Source organism: Eumetopias jubatus, unplaced genomic scaffold (genome assembly GCF_037043125.1).
Source record: "Eumetopias jubatus isolate StellerSeaLion01/CBP00866 unplaced genomic scaffold, mEumJub1_p1.0 scaffold_12, whole genome shotgun sequence".
Lineage (NCBI taxonomy): Eukaryota > Metazoa > Chordata > Mammalia > Carnivora > Otariidae > Eumetopias > Eumetopias jubatus.
The window spans coordinates 70,477,116-70,499,262 of NW_028274818.1; the positions used below are offsets into that span (position 1 = coordinate 70,477,116).

The following is a 22,147-nucleotide window of genomic DNA, read 5'->3' on the forward strand; positions in this document are numbered from 1 at the left end:
TGAGCAGTGACACAACCAGAAATTCTCCCCAGAGAGACAGACCAAGAAGCAGCAGCACACACCCTCCTTGCACGCTACAGCGTTTTTCAAACCACTCGTGGCTGTGATGTCACACAAGAAGCCCATCTTTCCCCTTCGTGCGTGTGCGTGTGGGGGTGTGTGTGTGTGTATGCTTACAAATCCTCGGCTTCTATGCAGACGGGCCTGCCACACGTATCTGGAGACAGCTCCTCAGGACCCTGCCGTTCCTGGGCAGTCTCCAGGGCAATGGAAGCAGTACCTGGGGCTGTTACAAGTGCAGACTCGTGGGCCTGCCCCAGGTCCACCCCAGGCCCACACCAGGTCCACCCCAGGCTCACCCCAGATTCACCCTGGCGCACCCCAGGTTCACCCCATGCCCACACCAGGTCCACCCCAGGCTCACCCCAGATCCACCCTGGCCCACCCCAGGCTCACCCCAGATCCACCCTGGCCCACCCCAGGCCCACCTGATGGGGTTTGAACAGAGTGGGCGGTCATGAGGGGTGGGTGGGAAGGGTGGGGCCAGATTGGCCCACAGTGATAGTGATGGAAGCTGATGATGGGCCTATATGGGGAAGACAGGCAGTAGTTGCTCTGCTTTTTGTTTTTTTTTTAAAGATTTTTATTTATTTATTTGAGAGAGAATGAGATAGAGCATGAGAGAGGGGAGGGTCGGAGGGAGAAGCAGACTCCCCGCCGAGCAGGGAGCCTGATGCGGGACTCGATCCCAGGACTCCAGGATCATGACCTGAGCCGAAAGCAGTTGCTTAACCAACTGAGCCACCCAGGTGCCCTGCTCTGCTTTTTGAAAACAAATTTCAGTTTCAAATTTTCCATAGAAAGCTTAAAGTTTGTTTACTGAAGTAAACTCTACCCCCAGTGTGGGGCCCGAACTCATGACCACCAGATCATAAGTTGCACACTTGTCCGACTGAGCCAGCCAGGTGCCCCTGTCATGAAAGCTTAGAATCCGGTTTGTGCCATAGCTCTACTCAGAATTTTCTGAAGGCTTCTCATTCGTTTGTCATGTCCTGCAATTCTGTAACAGATACTTACCCAGGGCATACTCTGCGCCAGGCACTGCTCTAGGCACGAGTAAACAAAACCACGGCCCCATTCTTGTGAGCCTTCCGCTTGAGCAAGAGGCAGACGGTACACTCTGAAGACAAGACTTTCGTGTATCTGTCCACAGAATAACCTAACACCTGACGCTCTGTTGTACACACTCTGGTCTTTACCCTTGCTTTCCTTTCTTGGCCTGACTTGTCGCATCTGCCAGCTCTGTTTCTTGAAGAGCCAAAGCTCGTTCTCGTCTCAGGGTCTTTGCATTGCTGTTTGTTTTATGGGTATGTGCTCCCTGGCCCCGGGGCAAACCCCACCCGCTTCCTCAGCTCCCGTGTCCTTCAGGCCACCCTGCAGTCTCTGCATCCCACTGTGTGCCCTTTGCCTCGTTGCTTATTGAGGGTCCACAGGTCTGTGCTGGGCACCACCACTCTGGCCCAGCGGCCCATGCACCAGGCCCCCGGTCAGCTCTCATGCACACTTGTCAAAAGAGGGAGTGTTCAAAAGGACAGAGGGGATTCTGCAGTTCTCCCGAGAGTGCTGGGCCGGTGTCACATGGCTCATTGATTGGGGTTCTAGTCTTCACTGGTCCACTCACCTCCCACTGAAGTCCCTGCTGTGGTGGCCAGCCGCCCACTGATGCCTTCCCTCATGTCCTCTGCCCCGCAGGTTGTGGATTCCCAGCTGGTGTGCATGATGAATGAAAACAGCATCGACTACATATCTCGATTCAACGATTTGGCTCAAGAACTGTCCATCGCCGAGCCCGGCCGCCGAGAGGTTCTGTTTGATGGCAGTGGAGGTGGCCCCCCCGTCGGTGACCTGTCCCAGTGACCAGACCTTGCCTCTGCTAGGGCATCCTGGAGGCTGCAGAGGAGGGCTGGTGGTCCTCCACTGCGGTATATGTAGCCCTCTCCAGGCTAGAGAAAACAGAAATCCAGCCCAGGACCCCCCAGAAGACGGTCTGAGCAGAGGACTCTTTGTGCCCCAGAACAGACAACATGCAGGAAGCCACATCCCGATGGGGGCAGAGGGCCACGGTGGCCCGGGAGGTGAGGACAGGTTCTGTCGGAGGGCCTGTGTCAGACGCTGCTGTGGCATTGGAGCCGCTCCCTACCAGCCATGGGATAGCGCTTGGCAGCCGCACTTCCACCCCCCCCATCACCATGTTGAACATTGCAGTGGGTTTTCTTTCCAAGGGAAAGGAGTGGGTGTGCAGCGGCCGTGGCCCAGGGAGTCCCAGCCTCCCTGCTTTCTGCAGGGACACTTCCAGCCACCACTGCTTTTTTCTGCCAAACCTATACACCTTTCGGTTGCTTTTTCTGCACATGACGGGGAAGCACAGCTGGGCATGGCCTGGGCTCTGCCTGGTAGGGTCTGCACCCTTAGCGGACACTTGCGAGGACGCTCGGATCACAGGGCAGCGTCCCTCGTGCCATCACCTCAGAAACACTGACCCTTGTCTAGTGCATTCTCCCACCTGGAGGTTTGTTCTGATTGACTTAACGGGAAGGAGGAGAGAATCCTATTTTGTGCAGCTTGTGTGGACTTCTGGAAAAAAATCCTGCTTAAGTGGTTGGAAAAAGGTTTTCCTTATGTTTTGAGAATTAGGAGACGGTGAAGAAGAAGAAGAGTTCATGGTTTCCTTCCTGTGTTGAAGCCAAGCCTTCGGCTGCGAGTCCCTGAACAGCCAGGGGGCTAGTGGCTGGCCGCCGACGTGTGCGGCCTTTCCAGGGAAGGTCTTCACCTCTTCAGCGTCTCCTCTTCCTTCCACCGGCTTCTGTGCAGAGTCCACCTGCTGCATACATTTCCTCCTTCATGTTTCCTCCCATCCCGTGGTCCCGTTTCTCTTCTTCCAGCGCAGGGAAGTCGAGCAAGGCGCAGACCCTGAGTGCAGTCAGAGCACGCTAAAACCACTTCCCTCTCATGTGCTCCTGGGGCCTCCTTGGGTGACTGTTGGTCATCACCGCCGACGGGTCGGTGCCCAGACTGGAGCTGACAGGGCTGCTTTGTTCTCAGCGTTGGGAGGCTCAACAGACAAAAGCCCATCCAGCCCCCCATTCGTTGGGGCCAGCAGCCAGTGCTATGGTGTTGGTCAGGTAGTAACCCGTGCATCACCATCCCACCTGCTGCTTCACCCTCCACCTGCAGTCCAGACCAGCTTGGCTTCTGAAATCCACCTGAACGGAGGACAGTTTCTCTTTCCTCTTCCCGACTGGCAGTGGAGTGGCAGCCACCCAGGCCAGTCCCAGCCCTCTGCATGGGCTTCTCTCCCTGTCCATGATGAAGAGGTGAGGCAGCATGGAAAGGAACAGAAAAGGTCTTTTGTGTGTGCAAGCAGAGGGGATGCTCCTGGTCCCAAGGTCTCAGCAGCCAGCTGCAGCCCCTCCAGGCTGTAGGCCGCGTCATTCACCCTGACCATGGAGGAAAGAGAGGGCAGTGGGGCCTCCAAACAGAGGAGGTTCCTTCATCTCAAGTGTTTCAGAGCTCTTGCCTGTAACGTGGTTTCCTTCTTTCAGGTCTGGTTCTAGGTACAAACATCACTAATAAGACCCACTGTGGGCAGCTCTTCTGGGCTCTTACAAAAAGTCCCAAAGCTCTGGAGATGTTTAAGAGAGGGACATGGTGCCCCTTTATTAAGAGAGAGCATCGTTTGAAGCAGAGTATCTTTAAACTAGCTTGTATAGCAGTCCATCTATTAGCTCCCTGAACTTAGCACCTTCTGGAAGTGATATCAGTGGATCTCTCTGGGCATCTGACTTTGTTAGGTCTGTAGTAGGTGAGGACACCAGGCCAAGTGTAGGCCACTACTAACTTGGTAGTACTCCCATTGTGGGGGACCAGAGATCCCTGGTACCATTACAGCATCGGTGCTGGGAGCAGTACCTCATGGCAGTGTGTGCGCTGCCAGAGACTGTAGGAGTCCTGAGCTGCTTTCGTCAGGGGACACCCCGAGTCTAGCGGGTAGGCTGGCACCAGTTTTCAGTGATACCTAAAAGGAGGAAAACTAGAGATTTGGGATCAGCTTTTGTATGCTCTTTAGTGGCACCATCCACTAGGGCCTTAACCAGACTCCATCTGGAGTGTCATCCAGGGGGGAGGTGGGTTAGGGAGGACAGTGGACTGATTCTTCTCACCTGTTGCAAAGCTGACATGATTCCAGAGAATTCTGCCACTTCCACAGCAACCTGACAGGTCTAAGCATTTGCCGTGTTAAGGGAAAGAGGCATCATTAGTAGCATTCAAAGGGTGAGTCTTTTTTCCTCCCAGCCTAAATGAATATATAGGTATAAAAATAAGCAGCTGTTAAAGCCTAGAATTTTCCAAAAGATGAAAGCAGAGAAACCTCCCTCTTCCTGTATCTTGCTCTGCCTATCCCACGGAAGTCGTAGTCTTGGTGTACATCTGTGACTTTCTTCGTGCATTTGAGCATGCTGTGGTTAAGACCAGACCTGTTCCTCAGAAAAGTCGCTCTAAAGATGTCTGGGGTCTTTTTGCTGATTCAGCGTTTGTAAAGCTAGAGACTATCTCTGGTCTCCAGGGAGTTGCTTTGGCGGGTGATGAGCTTAGAAGGTGCAGCTTGTGACTCCAGTAAGGTCGGCGAGGACGTCACCCTCAGCTCTATCTGCTAGGTGCCGAGTACTTGCTCAGGGGGTGGGGTATTTGGAAACAGTCCATCCACTGATCTTGCTTTCCCATATCTCCAGCTGCTTAGCATTGGGATCCTGAAAAGGGTGTCCTTTTCAGTGGAATAGAATCTTTTAACTAGATCACAGCATGGAATCCAAACTTAAGCCAAGAAAAGTCATGGAATAAAAGACACTGGAAGCAAGTAGAGGAGGAAAGCAGCAGTTGCTGGTGTTTTTGTTTTTAAAAGACCTTGAGATCTATCAGATGAATTTGTGAGAAAATAGGGCACTTTGACTTAAGAAAAAAAGGAAGAAACCCACAGCGAACCTGTCCTGTGATTGGTGACTCACGTGAAGCTCAGTGTTCAAGGCACTACACGGCAACCTGGACCCTGTGTTTTGTAGCGGGACAGCGGCTTAGAGCTTGCGGTCTGAGCGGCACAACTCACCGCGGTTTCCTTTAATAATCGTTAAGCCATATCATCTGAGGTTTTCGGCTTGTTTGAGATGTGAATTTGTTTTATAGATTATAAATATACAGTGTATGTATAAAGCAGAATGCCTGTCCTTCCTGATTATTTTTTGTACCATATTGTAAATTATATTATTTATTCTTTACCAATTTTGGGAATAAAAGGTGTTTTGGTTATTTAATATAATAAACAAAAGCTGTTAAACTTCTTATGTTTAAATTTCCAGTTCAACTTGTAAATCTGTTTTTATTGTGCATAAATACATACTAATACTTGATCTAATACTTATCGAGTGAGCCTTGTTTCCTTCGCGGCGAGCTCGGCAGTGGCGGCTCGGCGCCGCCGCCTACAGGCCCGGGCACCTCGCGGGCGAGCAGCGGCCACCGGCGTTCCCCCGGGGTGTGCCCGCGACGCCTGGAGGCGCTTCCGGAGTGCGCGGCTTGCGCCTGCGCAGGGAGTCCGCTCGGGGCAGGGCCCGCCCCCCCCCCCCCCCCGCAGCCTTGCTGCCCAGTGACGGCGCCCGAGGCCTGAGCGGCATCAGCTCTCACCAATCGGCTGCGAGCGCGGCGCGAGCCTTGCCGAGCCTCTGCCCCGGTGGGGCGGGCGCACGGCACGGCTCTGCGATAGGCTGCGGCGGCGTGACTGGCATCGACGATGTCCAATGGACGCGGGGGGGCCGGGCCTAGCGCTGCGTGGGGACGGGCGGAAACTTCCGTGCGGCGGGCGAGGAGGCGCCTGGCGGCGGGCGACATGTTCCAGGGCCCGGAGAGCGACGGCGGCCGGGCGGGTTCCAGGTGCGTGGGGGCGCGGCCACGTGGCGGGCACGGGTTCTTGGTGACCTCACAGAGCCGCGGCCTCCTCGTCCCGGTCCGAGAGGCAGGCGCTCGGGCCGGACGCGCTCCCCGCGCTGGGCAGGGTCTGGGCGGGAGGCCCGAGGCGCGCCGCCCGCGCTGCTCCTCCTGGGCCCACGTTCCCCTCCGTGTCCAGCGCGCCTGGAGACGCTGGCCGAACGGTGTGCGGGGCTCCTGCCGGGAGCCCGGGACCACACGGGTGTGTGGGGATGGGCCCGCGGGGTGGGGGTCACCATCTTGGGCTCTCTCCCGGGTATCCGTGGGGCCGGGCGCGGCGCTCCCCTAATGCTGGGGTCCCGGTGCGGCCGGGCGCCGCGCTCCCCTAATCCCGGGGTCCCCTGTGCGGCCGGGCGCCGCGCTCCCCTAATCCCGGGGTCCCCTGTGCGGTCGGGTCCCGCACTCCCCTAATGCCGGGTTCCGGTGGGGCCGGGCGCCGCGCTCCCCTAATGCCGAGGTCCCCTGGGGCCAAGTGCTGCCCTACCCTGATCCTATAGTTTGGGAGCCAGGCCCTATCCTCCCTGCCTTGCTGATGGAGAACCAAGCTGATTGCCAGTAATAGAAGCAGAAATCCAATTGTAGGTCTCCAAACTGTAGGAGCCACCTTACCTTGTAGATTTCGGGGTTTTTTAGATGCCCACGAGTTTTCATTACTGTAATACTCTTTTGTTCCCCCAGCCTTGCCCTAAAAGTAGAAAATATGTATTTGACACCTGTTGAGGTAAATACCCTGTCGAGTAGGTAATAAGTGAAAGAACTGCTTTGACTTGCTGAAAACTCTGTTAATTCTGGGGGAGTCAGGTCAGTGTTCAGTAATACACCTAACTAATTAGTCATCAGACCACAGAACCAATGACTAGCAGTCACACACCTCTACATGTGCACTAATGGGAGCCAGAGGTTTATCCCAGAGTGTTCTGTAAGTACCGTGGACCATCGCCCACACCAGCTGGGCAGGAGCCACTTCCCAGCTCTCTCTTCCTCTTGTCCGCTGGGTTCACCCCATTCACTGGAGGCCCAGTGAACGAGACCGTTCATGAATAAACGCCCTGATGCTGGTGTTGTACTGACTCTTGGAGCTGCGGAGCTGTTGGGCTAAAGGAATACTCCACACTTCTTAGGGGGACTTGTGTTGGAGAGGGTATTAGGGAAAGGAGAAAATTTTTCCTTTTAGGACATTGAAGAAGAAAAGCATTCTTCTCGGCTGGATGATTTACATGTAATTGGAAACTTTTGCTTGGGATCAGTCAGATATTTTGTGTTTCCGCAGCCATCTTAAAGGGATTGATTAGCTGGACAGGCCTTGTAGGGCCTCACATCTTATTTGGCTTTTGAGGGAGGGAGTGTGGTCGTGGCTGTAAGACTGCCCCGCTGCTGGGATTTCTCTTTTAAGGTCCTACATCTTCTGTTTTCTTGCTGAGGGATTATCTTGTGTTAAAGGGACTCTGAACTGTCCAAGCGTCATGCCTGAGCCATCCCTGAGCCATCCCTGATCTGAGGTCCTCCCTTTCAGCTGTAAAATGTACGCCTGTAAAGGATTTATCCAAGTCTCCCTTTTATTACTGCTTCTCTCCAAGTGTGCCCAGTCCACAGGCTTTTCTGAAACACAGACACCACCTCTCCGAGGGAGGCTCAGGACCTGGAGGTGAGAGTGGTTTTTGTTTCCCTACCTCAGCTGGTGCCATCGTCCCCTCGCGCTATATCTGTGGCTCTTTGTCACCAGCCCTCTGGCTCCTCTTGTGTACTTCAGTGTCTTCATTAGACTATTGTGAGGGGTAGACAAGAGAACAAGGTCATTGTAATTGGAACGTCCCCCACGTTGTCAGCTCTGAACTCACTCGTATTCCCATCTCTGTAATTTGTGTCCTAGAGATAACTGCTCTTGCTGGTGAGCCTGGTGAAGGCCACACTGAGCATTGTTGTGGGTTCTATTTTTATCAAAAGAACCTCTTCCACTCTCAGTTCCCTTATTGGAGACCTTGCTGGGGCAGCTTGTGTGATTTGCATGACTGCTACAAGGTTGGGAGACCCTAGCGTCCACGCCATTGCCTTCGGGATGAAGGTGTCGCTGTCCCTTCTCAGGTAACTTGGCCACTATGCACAGCATTCTTGGTTGCCGTTTCTCTTCCCTTGTTTTCAAAGTAAAATAAAGTAAAATTAAGTACACAGAATAATGTAATAAACACTGTATTTCCACCACCCAAAATTAACATTTGGCCATTTCAAACAACTCTGGCTTACGTACTTTGCCCCAAGGATACCCTTCCCACACAGAGACCACAGACTCCATTTGGACTTTGGCTCCTCCACAGAGATCTTTGGGGTCCCAGCAAGACCCAGCGCCCGTGGCATCACTGATGGGAACACTAGAGCCCCCTGCACCCGCGGAGCTGGCTTTCCTGGCAAATAAAGCTTCTCCAGACGCAGGACTTGCTGTCACCTACCTTTCTGTGCACAGGGTCTGGCGCCGCCTTCCGGCGACAGGTGCTCAGGGGCCGTGCGGATGGGTTAAACCAGGGCGTGGGGCAGAGGGGATTGGGAGATTGCAGGAATGCAGAGTGAGTCCTAAGAGCTTTGAATCCGGACAAGTCTGCTTCAGATTGGAGCAGGACCTGGGGGTTTGAAAGCAGAGCTGTGTTTCAAGTAAGTCTGTAAAATAAATTTTTAATTCAGCAGGAGACTTGATGTTAAATTCAGTTCAGTTCTGAAGATTGCAGATCCCCACCCCACTTTCCAAAGAGATGGCTATGGAGGCCCAAGCATGTTGGACCTGCTGTAGCGAACCAGGAATACAGAGAGGAATACAGAAAATGTCACTGTGACCGGGGCTGTGTGACCTGAGGACTTGTTAACACCTTTCTAAATTGTGGTTATTAGGGTTTTGTTTTGTTTTAATTTTTTCTCAAACTGAAGTATTCTTTTTCCTTCACCAAATCATTAAGGAACTACTAACTATTGAGTAGGCATCCACCCTCCCATTCCTCTCAGGCGGCCAGGGACTCCGTGCCGTGTGGGAGCCTGTCCAAGGGGTCTGCCCGCCTTCGGTAAAGCGGAGGGGTGCTTTCTGCAGTCTTCCTTGCAGCTGGAGAGTCTGAGAAGTCACTTCGCTTTAAATTGCAATGAATGATCAGCTCCCTCTCTCCTTCTTTTAAGGAAACAAACAACATTTCAGATTGTCCTGCTCTTGTGAGCGAAGCTGTGGGCTGTGTTTGTGTAGTGCGGTGGCTTTTGGGTGGCGCGGAGCTCCGCATTTCCATCTCTTTCTCCGGGTCCGCAATCATAGCCAGCCCTGTCGCTGAGGACTTGGGAAGGAGCCTGGGCCCCTCTCCGGTTTAGAACTGTTTCAGTAGGGCCCTCTCACCTTTAAAATGCATCTTTAAAATCTCTGTGAGTGTTCTGAAAAGATGCACATGACTCCAGCATGTGACTGCTCTGCTGGAGTAGTCTGAAGTCCTGGGGGGTCGGGGCAACGCTTTGTGAACATTTAATTCTTCAGTTATTGCCATAAAAAGTGACTCAGCGCCCTGGTGTTCCACATCTGAAGTGTTTCCTGTAAACCTCCAGATGGTGCGTGGCCGTTTCCCCCCAGTCGAGACTTGGGGTGGATGCCGCTGTTGGTGGCTGAGTGGGCGGGTGTTGGGGTGGTGGACAGGACCCCTGGTTGCGTTTGTTGGTGTGAACAGTGGTGCCCGCAGGTGTGCCCTCTGATCTTTCTGATGAGAATCCGTTGGTTTTATGGGCCTTGAGGACTGGAGGTGGTTATCCTAGGGTGGCTTCTGCACATTGATCCTGACCCTGAGAGCATAGTCTGAACTCTGGACCCGGACTGTCGGGATTTGTGTTCTGGTTCTGCTACTTCCCACATGACCTTTCTTGTGATTCTTTTCTGTCTCAGATTCATTGTCTGTGAAAATAAGGCCTGCCCGAGAGGGCTGCTGTGTAAGGTCCTTGGAACAGTAAATGCAGATAGTAAGCACTTAGCAAATGTAAGCTATGGTATTAAACAATCCTGAATATGTTCACAGTATTGTTTTACTTTTTTGTATATATATGTTTTTAAGTAATCTCTACACCCACCATGAGGCTTGAACCCACGACCCCGAGTTCAAGAGTTGCACACTCTACTGACTGAGCTGGCCAGGTGCCCTGAGTGTGTTTGTAGTAATAAACACTATTGGGTACTAATTAAAATGAGCATTAAACTTTACTGAATGTGGTTCAGTTTCCACATTGTTTTGGGGAAAATAATTTTACTTATGAGAGGATCACAGGAATAATTTCCAAGTATGTACATTTCTAGAGGGTTTTTGGCATAACCAAGATATACAAAGAGAACTTTAAGGGCAGTGAAGGTTTGCTTGCCGTGTGGCTGTCTGTAGACCAGTCTTGCCAGTGCTAAAGAATCGTGGTGTGTCATTCAGCGAGGTCAGCCATCAGTGACTCATGCTCAATCTGTGCTCCTAGGGCCATGAAGCCCCCGGGAGGAGAGGCCAGCAATCTTTTTGGAAGTCCAGAAGAAGCTACTCCGTCAAGCAGGCCCAATAGGATGGCATCTAATATTTTTGGACCAACCGAAGAGCCTCAGAACATCCCTAAAAGGACCAATCCTCCAGGTATGGGCCTTTGTGAATCATCAGTCCTTTGGCCTCTGCATGTTCTGTTTTATGCTCTTCTGATAACATTTTTTATTTCTTTGCATTGACCCTTTCACTTGTTTTCTGGTAGGTTATCCCTTGCTGTCAGAGTTCTAGAACATAAGGACAATTTTGTTTTGGTTTTTTTCTTGTTTGTTTTTAAAGATTTTATTTATTTATTAGTGCGCACAAGCAGGGGGAGTGGCAGGCAGAGGCAGAGGGAGAAGCAGACTCCCTGCTGAGCAGGGAGCCTGATGTGGGGCTCGAACCCAGGACCCTGAGATCATGACCTGAGCCGAAGGCTGATGCTTCACAGATGGAGCCACCCAGGTGTCCCCAGCTCAGTCATTCTTGACTCCTCTTTCCTCTGTCATCGGACCGTGGCTGAGTCCAGGCACTGAGGATACAGAGGCAGATGATGGGATTCTGGTTCCCACCAGGGAGGTTCTCCCAGTTTTCTGATGGGCCCTTGCAATTCCAGAAATTGTGTGCAAGTTGTGCATTTAAACATTTCTCTTAGGGAGACTATTTTTTTTTTTTTTTAAAGATTTTATTTATTTATTTATTTGTGAGAGAGAATGAGAGATAGCACGAGAGGGAAGAGGGTCGGAGGGAGAAGCAGACTCCCTGCTGAGCAGGGAGCCCGATGTGGGACTCGATCCTGGGACTCCAGGATCATGACCTGAGCCGAAGGCAGTCGCTTAACCAACTGAGCCACCCAGGCGCCCTAGGGAAACTATTTTGATTCAGATTGTCAATGGGATCAAAACTCTAAAAAGGATGACTCAGTCCATATAGTTCTTTAATGCTTATCCCACATTCCAGAAGTCACAGTGGGAAAGAATCTTAGAAAAATCTTTTTCTTGGCTGACAGACTATCTAGTTGAGCGACCATATGGTGATAGTTAGCTGAGGAGCTCTCCCTTTTCCGTATCCCCAAGGGAAAACGAGGTTTATTCCTGGAAGATTCTGAGAGGCCGGACACAGGGGTCAGTATTTCAGGCAAATAATAAATCCAACAGAACCAAAGTTAGAGCTGCTCCTTACCCCGCTGTAGTGACCAAACCCAGAGGAACAAAAGCAGTAGATTCAAAAGCTAGTTTTGTGTTTGGGTGGTGGTTTTTTGCTGGAGAGGATGGGTGGAGGGTTAAAGTTTGGGATATAAAAGAAGCAGGTGGTTCTTAAAAGTGAGGAACATTCCCATCTGTCCAGCTTACAGGTGTGGGGCTGGAGTGGTCAGCCCCGAACATCTTTGTAGCGGCGACAGCAGAGTAAGTACTGTCTGTTAGCTCGTGTACCTGTAACTGGCTGCCGGCTCAACAGAGTGTGTCTGGAGCTGCCCCTGGGTGTCAGGTTCTCTGGAAAGTATGGCAGCTTGGGGCGGTGCTGCTCTGCAGACCCTCGACCTCATCTGATTCCCCAGCGGGCAGCCTGGGCCCCTCTAGACTGGAGAGATAGAGAGCCTCTGTGTTGTTCGTGGTCACAAGATGTGGCAACGGCCACTGAACTCACTCCCTGTGCTGGGTTCCTGCTTCTCCTGCTGTTGTTGTTTGGGGTCTGTTTTCTGGCCTGCCAAGTGGTCTTGGCAAACAGTCTGATGAATTCTCAAGGGAAGGCTGAAAGGGAAAACTGCCAGTGTGCCCCCCGCCCCCACCCTCCGTGGACCCAGGCTCCTGCCCTCTGATGAGAGGGCCTGATTGAGAAGCGTGTCCAGGATGGGGGGCATGACTGAGCCGTGATCATCACTGAGCATTTGCCAAGAATTGTCATACCCAGTGTTTCTTTACCCTTCACGCACGGGCTCTGCTGGTTGCCTGGCTCACATCTCTCCCAAATTACTCTCCCTGTTGTAACACTGATGGCGGAGATGTATGGACAGTTCTATATTGGCCAGGGACTGGGCTCAGTGCTTTCCATGTATTTGTTTGTCCCTCTCTCTACCCCTGGGAGGTAGGTGGGGGGGCGCCGCTTGACAGAGAGGGAAACAGAGGCTCAGGGAGGTTCACTGCTACACCCAGCTGGTGGTGCAACTAGCCCTTGGATCCCCGTTTGCCTGACTCCAGAGCTCATGCTCTAAACGTACCTGAAAGATGAGTTGGGGTAAGTTTTTCGAAATGGAATTGCTGGATCAGTTTAAAATTCTGATAGACACTTCCACCTGGTTGTGAGAGGGCCCCAGCATGCACCACCATGTGTGCGAGGCTCGCTCCCCACTCTGCCAGCACGGTGTCTGTCTTTTGCAGTTTGGTTCTTACAGAAGCCTATCTTAGGGGCGCCCGGATGGCCCAGTCAGTTAAGCGTCTGACTCTTCGTTTTGGCTCAGGTTATGATCTCAATGTTGCTGGGCTTCACACTCAGCATGGAGTCTGCTTGAGATTCTCCCTCTACCCCTGCCCCTCCTGCTTGTGTGTGTGTGCTCTATCTCGCTCTCTCTCGAAAATAAATCTTTTAAAAAAGCCTATCTTGAGTTTATCTTTATGACTAAATTAAACATCTTTTCTTTCTTCAGAGCTGAGTTCATCTTTCAGGTAAAATGTTGACTAACAGACACGCAGGGTGATTCCTTTTTATAAAGTACAAAAACAACTACATTGTTTAGTGTTAGACATACATACAGTAGTAAAAATATACCAACGATAACAAGTTTGTGGTCTGCAGGAAATGCAGGTGTCTGGTGACCTGGGGTGCGAGGAAGGACACCCAGGGTTCTGGGAGCCGTTGTGCTCTGTACGCTCTAGGTGGTAGTGACCTGGGTCGTCTTCGTTATTTGTGATGATTATGTCTTAGGAACTTTTGTGTTATGTTTCATAATTTAAGAACAGTTTTTTAATGAGCAGTGTCTTTAGCCAAAAACTTCAAATTGAGTTACTTTTCTTTTCTTTTTTTTTTTTAAAAACCGAATGCACATTTTTAAGAGAATTTACTTGAGCCTTTGTAGCACCACCAGAAACGGCGCAGTGTGGTATGAGCTGAAGCCATGGTTTCTCCACTTGGTGGTGGGGGATGTTTTGTTGATAGCAGCCCAGCAGCATCACTGAAGGCTGACTCTGCCAGCTACTGCTCTGCCCACTTCATGTGCATTTACTCGCTTATGTCACCCATGGCCCTAGATCAGTACTCTTGTTACTTATGACCAGTTGATAGATGGAGGCGAGAAGGTTCGAGCCACTTGCCTGGGCTCAGAGTTGGCAAGTGACTACACAGGGGCTCCACCTGGCGGCCCAGCACTGTGCTGTGTGGGCATCTCCAGCCCAGGCCTGTGGGTCCTGGGAGGGTGTGAGGTATGTGGGCACCAAGATGACACGAGTGTGCAGGCATCTCCTGCACAGGCAGCCCCGCACGTTCTTGACCCTTTCTCCTGCTCCAGAAGGGCTCTTTCCTGTGCTCTGTTCCAGTCCTCACTGAGCTTGCACTCGGTATATCCCCACAAGTCTGCGCCCCAGAGGCCACTCTGTTTTATAATCTGCTCTGGCTGCTGGGGCCCTCAGGATGGTTCTGAAGGCAAGTGAGAGCACGAACCGCTGATGGAGCCCTTCCTCGCGGGGCACACGGGGAGCTAGGTGTCCAGGTTGTTCTTCGTACTCGTGTGTCTCTGTTAGCGGCAAGGGCGATTTTAGCCAGGAAGTGACTGCTTGCCACGTGGGCTCTTGAAAACAGTAAGAGAAGATCAAAGCTCTGAGAAAGGACATGCTAAGCAGTCTTGCGTCCCACAGCCCGTCCAGCCCCGGGTCCTGTGCACACAGCCCCCATGGGGAGCCACAGTCAGGGACGGGGGATGGAGTAAACATTTTTCTGTTCAGACACAGGTGAGTGAGAATACCCCCTCCATTTATATTAAAACGTTGCACACTATAGATTGTCTTCTGCCTTTTTTCACTGAGCAGTATATACGTCCAGGAGATGCTTCTTTATCAGTATGTGGAAAATAAAGTGAACATTTATTGAGCATTTGTGTCCCTGGCATTGTTCTAAGCATTTGATGTGTGAGCTACGGTGAGTCATTGGAAGGACCTGCGGCAGGTCCCTTTGTTCTGCTCTTTCTATAGTTGAGCATCTGGGGGCACAGAAAGGCCAACTAATTGGGTGTGTGGTCATCTAGCTAGTTAGTGGAATGCATCTTTGTTCCTCTTGTAAGATTATAAGTCCTTGGTGCCCCAGGGCCGTGACTGGTGGCCCACCTCCATTAGCACAGCTCTCCACGGAAAGGTGCCGTCTTTCTGCTTAACAGAGGCATTTGGGCGTTGACTTTGATGTCTGGCCAGACTCATCAACTTATGAGAAGTTACATGTTAGATGCATATTTTCATTACGGCTCATCATATCACTTAGAGTTGCACTGTAGGGTGTTGTGTGTCTGTAATATGCTGACATACCTAGTTGTCCCTGGGAGTTCTGGCCAGGATGAGGTCAGAAGAATGACTAATAGATGTTTTTTCCAGATTCCAGGTTTGCCGTGAATATGGTGTGTTAAATTCATTTCTATCTATCTGGCCTAAAAGTGCAACAGCTATTTGCTTTTAACATAAAGAACTTTTTATGGGTTTAATGAAGAAGATTCTTCAACAGGACAACATGACAAGTTCAAGGTTAAGGAAGTTCTAAATGGGAAATGCTGTATTATGCCATCTTATCATCTTGCTCTAGAGGCCAGCCCAGGTCAGCTTCCAGAAATGAAGGTCCCAACAGGCCCCCGATAAAGGGGTTCGTTTTGACGTACATCTTTAGGAACCCTCATCAACCTGATCGCCCCTCCTTGTTGGCCTGAACTAGGGACTGGCACTGGGGTGTCCCTGTGAGGGGAGGTCTCTGAAGTAATGAAGGTGGAGGGTGGCACCCAGTGGCTATTCTGGGTTGCTCACTGTTACGTAATTGTTTCTACAGGGGGGAAAGGAAGCGGTATCTTCGACGAATCCATGCCTGTGCAGACTCGACAGCGTCTGAACCCACCTGGCGGGAAAACCAGTGACATTTTTGGTTCCCCAGTTGCTGCCACTTCACCTTTGGCACACCCAAACAAACCCAAGGTATGGGCTACATTCAGGTAGCAGACGTGAAAGTAAGAGAAAAATTGAGCTAAGTACTCCTTGGAAAGGCTCTAAGGCAGGTGTGGTGTGTGACCAGGAAGAGGCAGAATGGGTAACGTTGGTTTTGCTGAGTGCAGTCCTTAGTCACGGAGTTTCACAGATCCTGAGTCAGCGGAGAAAGACACTCCAGTCTCGTGATGAATGAAGCCTGGGGACGCTGGCCTTGGTGTGCAGGTAGAGGCAACTGCCCCTGCCGATGGGCTGCTCCCCTCTCTGCCCTGAGGGCAGGGAGGCTCTTCAGAAAATTGAACATCTCATAAAATTTCACTATTTTTTTTTTAAGATTTTTATTTATTTATTCATGAGAGAGAGAGAGAGAGGCAGAGGGAGAAGCAGGCTCCCAAGGAGCAGGGAGCCCAACGCGGGACTCAGTTGCAGGACTTTGGGATCATGACCTGAGCCGAAGGCAGACGCTTAACCATCTGAGCCACCCAGGCACCCTCACTATTTTCTAAAGTCTAATTTGTGGCTTGGAGAATGCTGGAGGACAGAGTGCGGTATCTGCTAGCGTCTCTGCATGCAGTGTGTCTCGGGGGGGGGGGGGGCTGCTGCTGAGGGAATTTTCCTTTTATAGGGGTACTCAGCCAAAAATGGAGACGGAATAACGGAATTCAGATATCACCATTTTGCTGACTTGTAATAAAATCCTGGATCTCAGCAATGAGCATCAGAGGCTAACATCACAAAACGAGAGACAACCAAAAATATATGTCCTTACAGAACATCATAGCCCACCTTTAAATTCTTGTCAAAAAATCAGGCCCAAATCAGACCAACCCTCATATTAATTGACACCACAGGGAATCGGTCTGAGTAATACAAAATGGAGGACTTCACGTAGCAGTCATTAGAGGGCAATCAGTAATCCTGATGATTAAAAAGAGATTTAAAAAATACAGTCCTTATCAGCGCCTGGGTGGCTTAGTTAATTAAGTGTCCAACTCTTCATTTTGGCTCAGGTCATGATCTCAGGTTTGTGAGATCGAGCCCCACATTGGGCTCTGCGCTCAGCAAGGAGTCTCCTTGGGATTCTCTATCTACCCCTCCCTCCCCTCACCCCTAAAAAAGCGGGGGAGGGGAAGAATACAGTCCCTATCAAAGTCCTAACCATACTGTTTGGTTTGTTTTGGTTTTACTTTATTCTTATTTTTTTTAAGTGGAAAGACCTATCCTAAAATTCATAGGGAATCTCAAGGGACCCTTGGTAGCCAGACAGCTTAACAGTGAAGAACAGAGTTGGAGAACTTTTACTTCCCAATCTCAGAACTGACTACAAAGTTCTAATCCAAACAGTGTAGTGCTGGGATCATGACCTGAGCCAAAATTAAGAGTTGGATGCTTCACTTTCTGAGTGCACCGCCCCCCCCCCCCGCCAGGCGCCCAAAGGACATTTTTAAATTGGAATATTTGTGGGTAATCGACATATCTGGGATTTGCTTTAGAACACTCGCCCAAGGGGCAGAGGGAGTGTGGTTGGAAGTATGTGGCTGAGATCTGGATGGCAGTGAGCGACCGTCACAGCTGTGGCAGGCTACGGGGGATTCATGGCACTGCTCCCTCCGCTTTGCTCATGGTTCAGAATGGCCACAGTAAAAGATGTTGAAAAGTTAAACATAAACCCATTTGTGCCCTGATTTTCATCATTCATTTGAATGAGGGTAAAATGTCTGAATCACATACTGACCTGGGGTTTGCCTCATTGCAGGACCACGTGTTCTTGTGTGAGGGAGAAGACCCAAAATTGGCCCCTAAAGGTGAGTTGCTGTTTTCTGTCCCTTCCACTGAGTGCTCTGCTCTGGGAGAGGTGCCGGTACACCCCCAGATGATGAGCGGGAACATTCTGTGCCCCTTCCAGGCCTGCTGACAGAAACAAACAAGGTCACGTTTGTTGCCAAGATTATACGTAGTATTTGAAGAAGGCCAGGTGCTGGGCGTCTGGCTCTGAGCCCTGCCTCGCTCTCCTAGCTGGCTCTGCTGCGGGTCACCACTCCCTCAATTGATAACCAAGACACATGGGCATTCATTCATCTAGAAAGTCCGAGGAGGAGTGTCAGCAAGCCTTGCCTCACCTTGTTAGATCCCCAGTTGAGATGAGCTCCTTCTCTTCCTTTTCATGTTCAAGTTGAGAAAGTGGTTATTTATTCTTGAGGTGGCAGAAGGGGGAATGGGGTCCCACAAGCAGTGTAAAGTAATCGGCTTATTAGGAATCTTATCTAGGAGTTTATAGTACAAAGCCCCAGCTTTGGCCCAGTTCAGGAACGGCCTCCGCTAATCAGTCTTCTTGGGACAAGATGGAGGCCTGGCTCTGTGCACTCCTCTTTTCCCATCACGTCGCGCACTTTCTGCTGGCTGCTCTGGGCCACAGACTGTAGGCACAGCTTCTCTGTTTGGTTTGTGGCCTCTAACGGGATGGCATGCCGACTTTGTCCCACAGCCTCAACGAGCTCGTTGCCCAGAGAAGAGCCCGGTGAGAAGGGAGGCCCTGGAGAAGCGGGCCGCGCCCAGCAGCCAGTGCCCATGCCCACGGGGGACAGCCATGAGCCCAGGTTGGGCCCACGGCCGCGCTCTCATAACAAAGTCCTCAACCCTCCTGGAGGCAAATCCAGTATCTCCTTCTACTAAGAGGGGCTGCTGCTTCGTCTGTAGCCAGACAAGAACCCGGAGAGATAGGATTTCAAATACTATAGTTTCTTTTAGCCCAAAGGAGCCAGGTGGGGAGAGGGTCTGCTGTGTATCTGAAGCCGCTGCTCAGGCCCCACTGCCGTCGCAGAGCCGGGGGCACCTCACCTCCAGACTGCGGGAGACCATTCTTGGTGGGGATAAGATGGGACTCACTGTAACTGCGCATATGACGGGACTCAACGAGGGGCATGGGGGCAGGTGGTGCGAGGCCACGCTGAGGCCTGGTGGCGTGGGGCTGCCCATAGTCTCGCCATACTGGCGCTCTGCTGGCCGACCTGGGGTCTGGGGATCACGAACACAGTAGCAGAGTTTAAGTTTAAAGCGTTGGCAAGAAAATAAGAAACAACCTGTGTGTTGCTGTGGGATAGAGGAGCAAGGCACAGACCAAAACACTACTGGTGGGGACTGGGCGTCTCTGGCTGGCCCCACAGGTCCTCACCCCATTCACCACGGGACCGTTTCCATCCCTGGGACTGCCTCTGCGGGCCCCCGGTGCCTGCTTTCCAGTCAGCCCCAGTGTGGTGCTCTGCACGCTTCCTGAGCCACCTCGGTTGCTTGTCCTCGGCAGCTGTCAACAAAAACCAAAAAGTCATTCTCAGTCTCATGCTTTATGGAAAGATTTTGTGCCCTGATCCTGTGAGGTACTCCATTTCTGCCATCTAAAACCTTGGCCAGATCTTACGTAGGAATCTCTGCCTTTCATTCCCAGGCTGGTTTTGCCGTGAATTGTTCCTTCTTTTCCTGAGTGGCCACCTGTCTAGGCCTGTGCCCTTCTCCAGGGATGCAGACAGCTCCCTTGTCAAACCACAGTTCTTCCTGTGGGCAAGCCCCCCCTACCTACCCCCCCCCCCCCCGGCTCCTGCAGCTGTAGAACTATCCACATGCATCCAGGCAATGGGGTGACTGAAATCCTTCATGCGTTTTTACTCCTGTTGACAGTGGGAAGAAGAGCTGCTTCAGAACCTTAGGTTCTTCGGTTTGAATCTTTAATAATATCTAAAAAGCTTTTCTAAAATACCAGCTTTACATAAGTGACTGTTGACTCTGCCCTGTTTCTGACAACGTTTCTAGGAAAAAGTCAGTTGCTCAGGTACAAGCAAGAGGAAGAAACTTTGCTTAGCTGCTCTTTATAAAGCTTTGCAGAACCTCTGGACTATACTCAGTTTCCAGAAGGAACCTGGAGACCTTGGCCCAGAAAATTAAGTAGTTTGACATCGAAGTCTCAACTAGCCGATTCCATGATGCTTGTTGGCACAGAGAACGGGCTGGCCAGAGCGCTGTTGCTTCGGTCCCAGCAGGCAGAGTTTCTCCCGGTTGGCCCTACAGGGCTCAGTCTCAGACTTTGCACCTCACTCATGTTGGACCAACAGTTAACAGAGAACAGGCTTCAGGTTGGGGTATATCTTGGTATGAGAGCCTACAAAGCTAATGCTAGGTACTAAAAATACCTGCATCGTGACTGAAATTTAGAAAAGCAACAATGCTGTGTTTCATCGTACCCACAGTGGCCTAGACACTTAAGTGCCTGCAGGAGCTATCTGCTTGAGCTCCGCCTCTTACACCTGGCACACTGAGGGGACCTGCACGTGGCTCTGTCAACCAAAGACCATTTGTTTTCCCCCTTTCAACTGCCCTGTTCGCTTGGGAGGCAAGAAACTCTTTCCATGTGACTCTCTCAAGTACTTCCTGTCTCCACCCTTCAAATAGCCACTTACAGGAAAGTTGTTTGGAATTCAGAGCATTTTTTTCCCCATTAGAAAATGTCATAAATGGTCGTTAGGGTTTAAGCCCAAACACACTAATTTTTGCTTAACGCAATGTTCTCATGGTAGAAGTGAACTTCCATTTATGACTATGTTTTGTTGTGGTTTTTACTATGCAAGAAAATGATCCATGGATGCCAAATTGGATTGCCAGGAACCCTGACATTGTACTGCTGGGCCCTGTACCTTCGCCCCTGCCCTCGCTGTCCACCCAGTTCTGTCCATCAGCGGGGATATTGGGTGGAGATGGGGAGCAGAGGTGGGGATGCAGGCAAAGGAGAACTGTGCAGTGCAGACAGATGCCCTGCCTTCCTTCTCTCCCCAGCCTTCCTTCTCTCCCCAGCCTTCCTTCTCTCCCCAGCCTTCCCTCCCTGGGGCTGTAGAAGTGGGTTTAGAGTGCCTGGTAGTCTGGTCACTGTGAAAAGCAGAAGCGGACTTCCTGCTCCTGTGAGCCAGATGGAGGTGGCCATTTATATTTGGAAAATGCTCTATACATCGGGGACTGCCTGTATTTGGAAATTCATTAACTCAGCATCTTGTTCTCAACCTGTAAGCTGCATTTTGAAAATTATTAGTCTGTATTTTTATTAAGCCTTAAAACTTTTATGTGCATTTGGTGCCAAATTTTTTCTAGAGCTGTATCAAAAACAAGAAGCCTGTACTCACATCAGAATGTAGTTTTGATAGGGGCATTTTGTTTTTACAAGGCAGGATTGGGTATAACCGTTGAATTAAACTTAGCAATCATGTACTCGAAGTCTTTGCGTGTCAGTTCTTTGTGTGCATGTCCACGCATGCTTTCCTCAACATCCATTCTCCACGGTGCCTGAGCCCTGCTCCTTTCCTTACAGCTTTTCTCTGGTGAAGGGGTTTGCCTTTTTTTTTTTTTCTTCCGTTTAGCCAGAGGATGCCCAGGATGCCCAAACTAATCTCAAAGATTACAGATTTAAGGTTTTAAGATTTGGAAAGCAAAGACTTAGCTTTGAGTAGAATGAGCAGGAATATGCCAGAATATGCCAGTATGCCAGTTTCTGTAAGCTAAAGGTAATGATTCCTTTTTCTCCTACACCATTTGTTTTCCTAAAAAACTGAAGGTATTGAACTTGCCCCTGAGTGGACTTTGAAACTCCAGTAACAGACCTCAGTAATGAGTAGATGAGGTGCTGTTTTCGGTTTGCCTGTAGGTTAAAATCCTATAGAGAAAGCACATATTGAATATCTTTTCCTTTTATACATTAGGAATTTTCATATGTCCTAAAAGCAGACAATATCTATGTGCATTATGTGGATCTAAGATGATGAAACTGCTCAGACCCTTGGAGACACACACACACACACACACACACACACACACACACATATTGAATATCTTTTCCTTTTATACATTAGGAATTTTCATATGTCCTAAAAGCAGACAATATCTATGTGCATTATGTGGATCTAAGATGATGAAACTGCTCAGACCCTTGGACACACACACGCGCGCGCGCCTGCCCCATAGGCCACACAGCATTCTTCCTGCTGGACCAGGGCCAACACCAGAACAGCACATCAGAAAGAAACAGAGGAACACCTGCAGGGCTCAGTTGGTTAAGCTTCCAACTCTCGATTTCGGCTTAGGTCATGATCTCTGGGTCTTGGGATCAAACCCCGCTTCGGGTTCCGTGCTCAGCAGGGAGTCTGCTGGACACTCTCTCTCTCCCCCTCTCCCTCTGCTCACACACATGTGCACGCACTCTCTCAAATAAGAAAACCTGACATACACTACCTGACTCTGCCTTCATTTGTTCATCTGAAAACACGTTTCAGGGTGGAGCATGTCTCAAGACCTGGGCTAGGCGCTGGGAACATTACACTGCCAGTTTGGAGCCGCTGCTCCAGCCATAGGCCAGCTCGGGCCGCAGAGTCAAAACCCATTTGCCTCCAGGGGCTGGGCAGCGGCCACGTCTGA

General features: G+C 50.8%; 2 protein-coding genes across 5 annotated transcripts in view; both read left to right on the forward strand.

Annotated features, from left to right (window-relative positions):
• Positions 1-5,435, forward strand: part of CRAMP1 (cramped chromatin regulator 1) — a 57,366-nt gene extending 51,931 nt beyond the window's left edge. For both annotated transcript variants that reach the window (XM_088017271.1, XM_088017272.1), the window contains exon 21: positions 1,753-5,435. In XM_088017271.1, the coding sequence (XP_087873397.1) occupies positions 1,753-1,917 (165 nt within the window). In that variant the 3' untranslated portion in view covers positions 1,918-5,435. The remainder of the gene's footprint in view (positions 1-1,752) is intronic.
• A 467-nt stretch (positions 5,436-5,902) lies between these two features.
• On the forward strand, positions 5,903-20,947 carry JPT2 (Jupiter microtubule associated homolog 2). 3 transcript variants are annotated; one of them, XM_028111681.2, is made up of 7 exons: positions 5,927-5,979; positions 7,611-8,115; positions 8,346-8,517; positions 10,498-10,646; positions 15,549-15,691; positions 17,457-17,505; positions 18,186-20,947. In XM_028111681.2, the coding sequence occupies exons 4-7, from the start codon at positions 10,502-10,504 to the stop codon at positions 18,371-18,373; spliced, it is 525 nt and encodes a 174-aa protein (XP_027967482.1). In that variant the 5' UTR covers positions 5,927-5,979; positions 7,611-8,115; positions 8,346-8,517; positions 10,498-10,501; the 3' UTR covers positions 18,374-20,947. The 3 variants fall into 3 exon arrangements, with proteins under 3 accessions (XP_027967480.1, XP_027967482.1, XP_027967481.1); XM_028111679.2 differs by lacking the exons at positions 7,611-8,115; positions 8,346-8,517 and having other exon boundaries at positions 5,903-5,979; XM_028111680.2 differs by lacking the exons at positions 5,927-5,979; positions 7,611-8,115 and having other exon boundaries at positions 8,222-8,517.
• The last annotated feature ends 1,200 nt before the right edge of the window (positions 20,948-22,147 follow it).

Coding starts and splice junctions, on each gene's coding strand:
- JPT2 (XM_028111679.2), top strand. CDS start 5,936: ATGTTCCAGGGCCCGGAGAGCGACGGCGGCCGGGCGGGTTCCAG. Junction 5,980..10,497: donor GGCGGCCGGGCGGGTTCCAG/GTGCGTGGGGGC, acceptor CTGTGCTCCTAG/GGCCATGAAGCCCCCGGGAG. Junction 15,692..17,456: donor CACACCCAAACAAACCCAAG/GTATGGGCTACA, acceptor GCCTCATTGCAG/GACCACGTGTTCTTGTGTGA.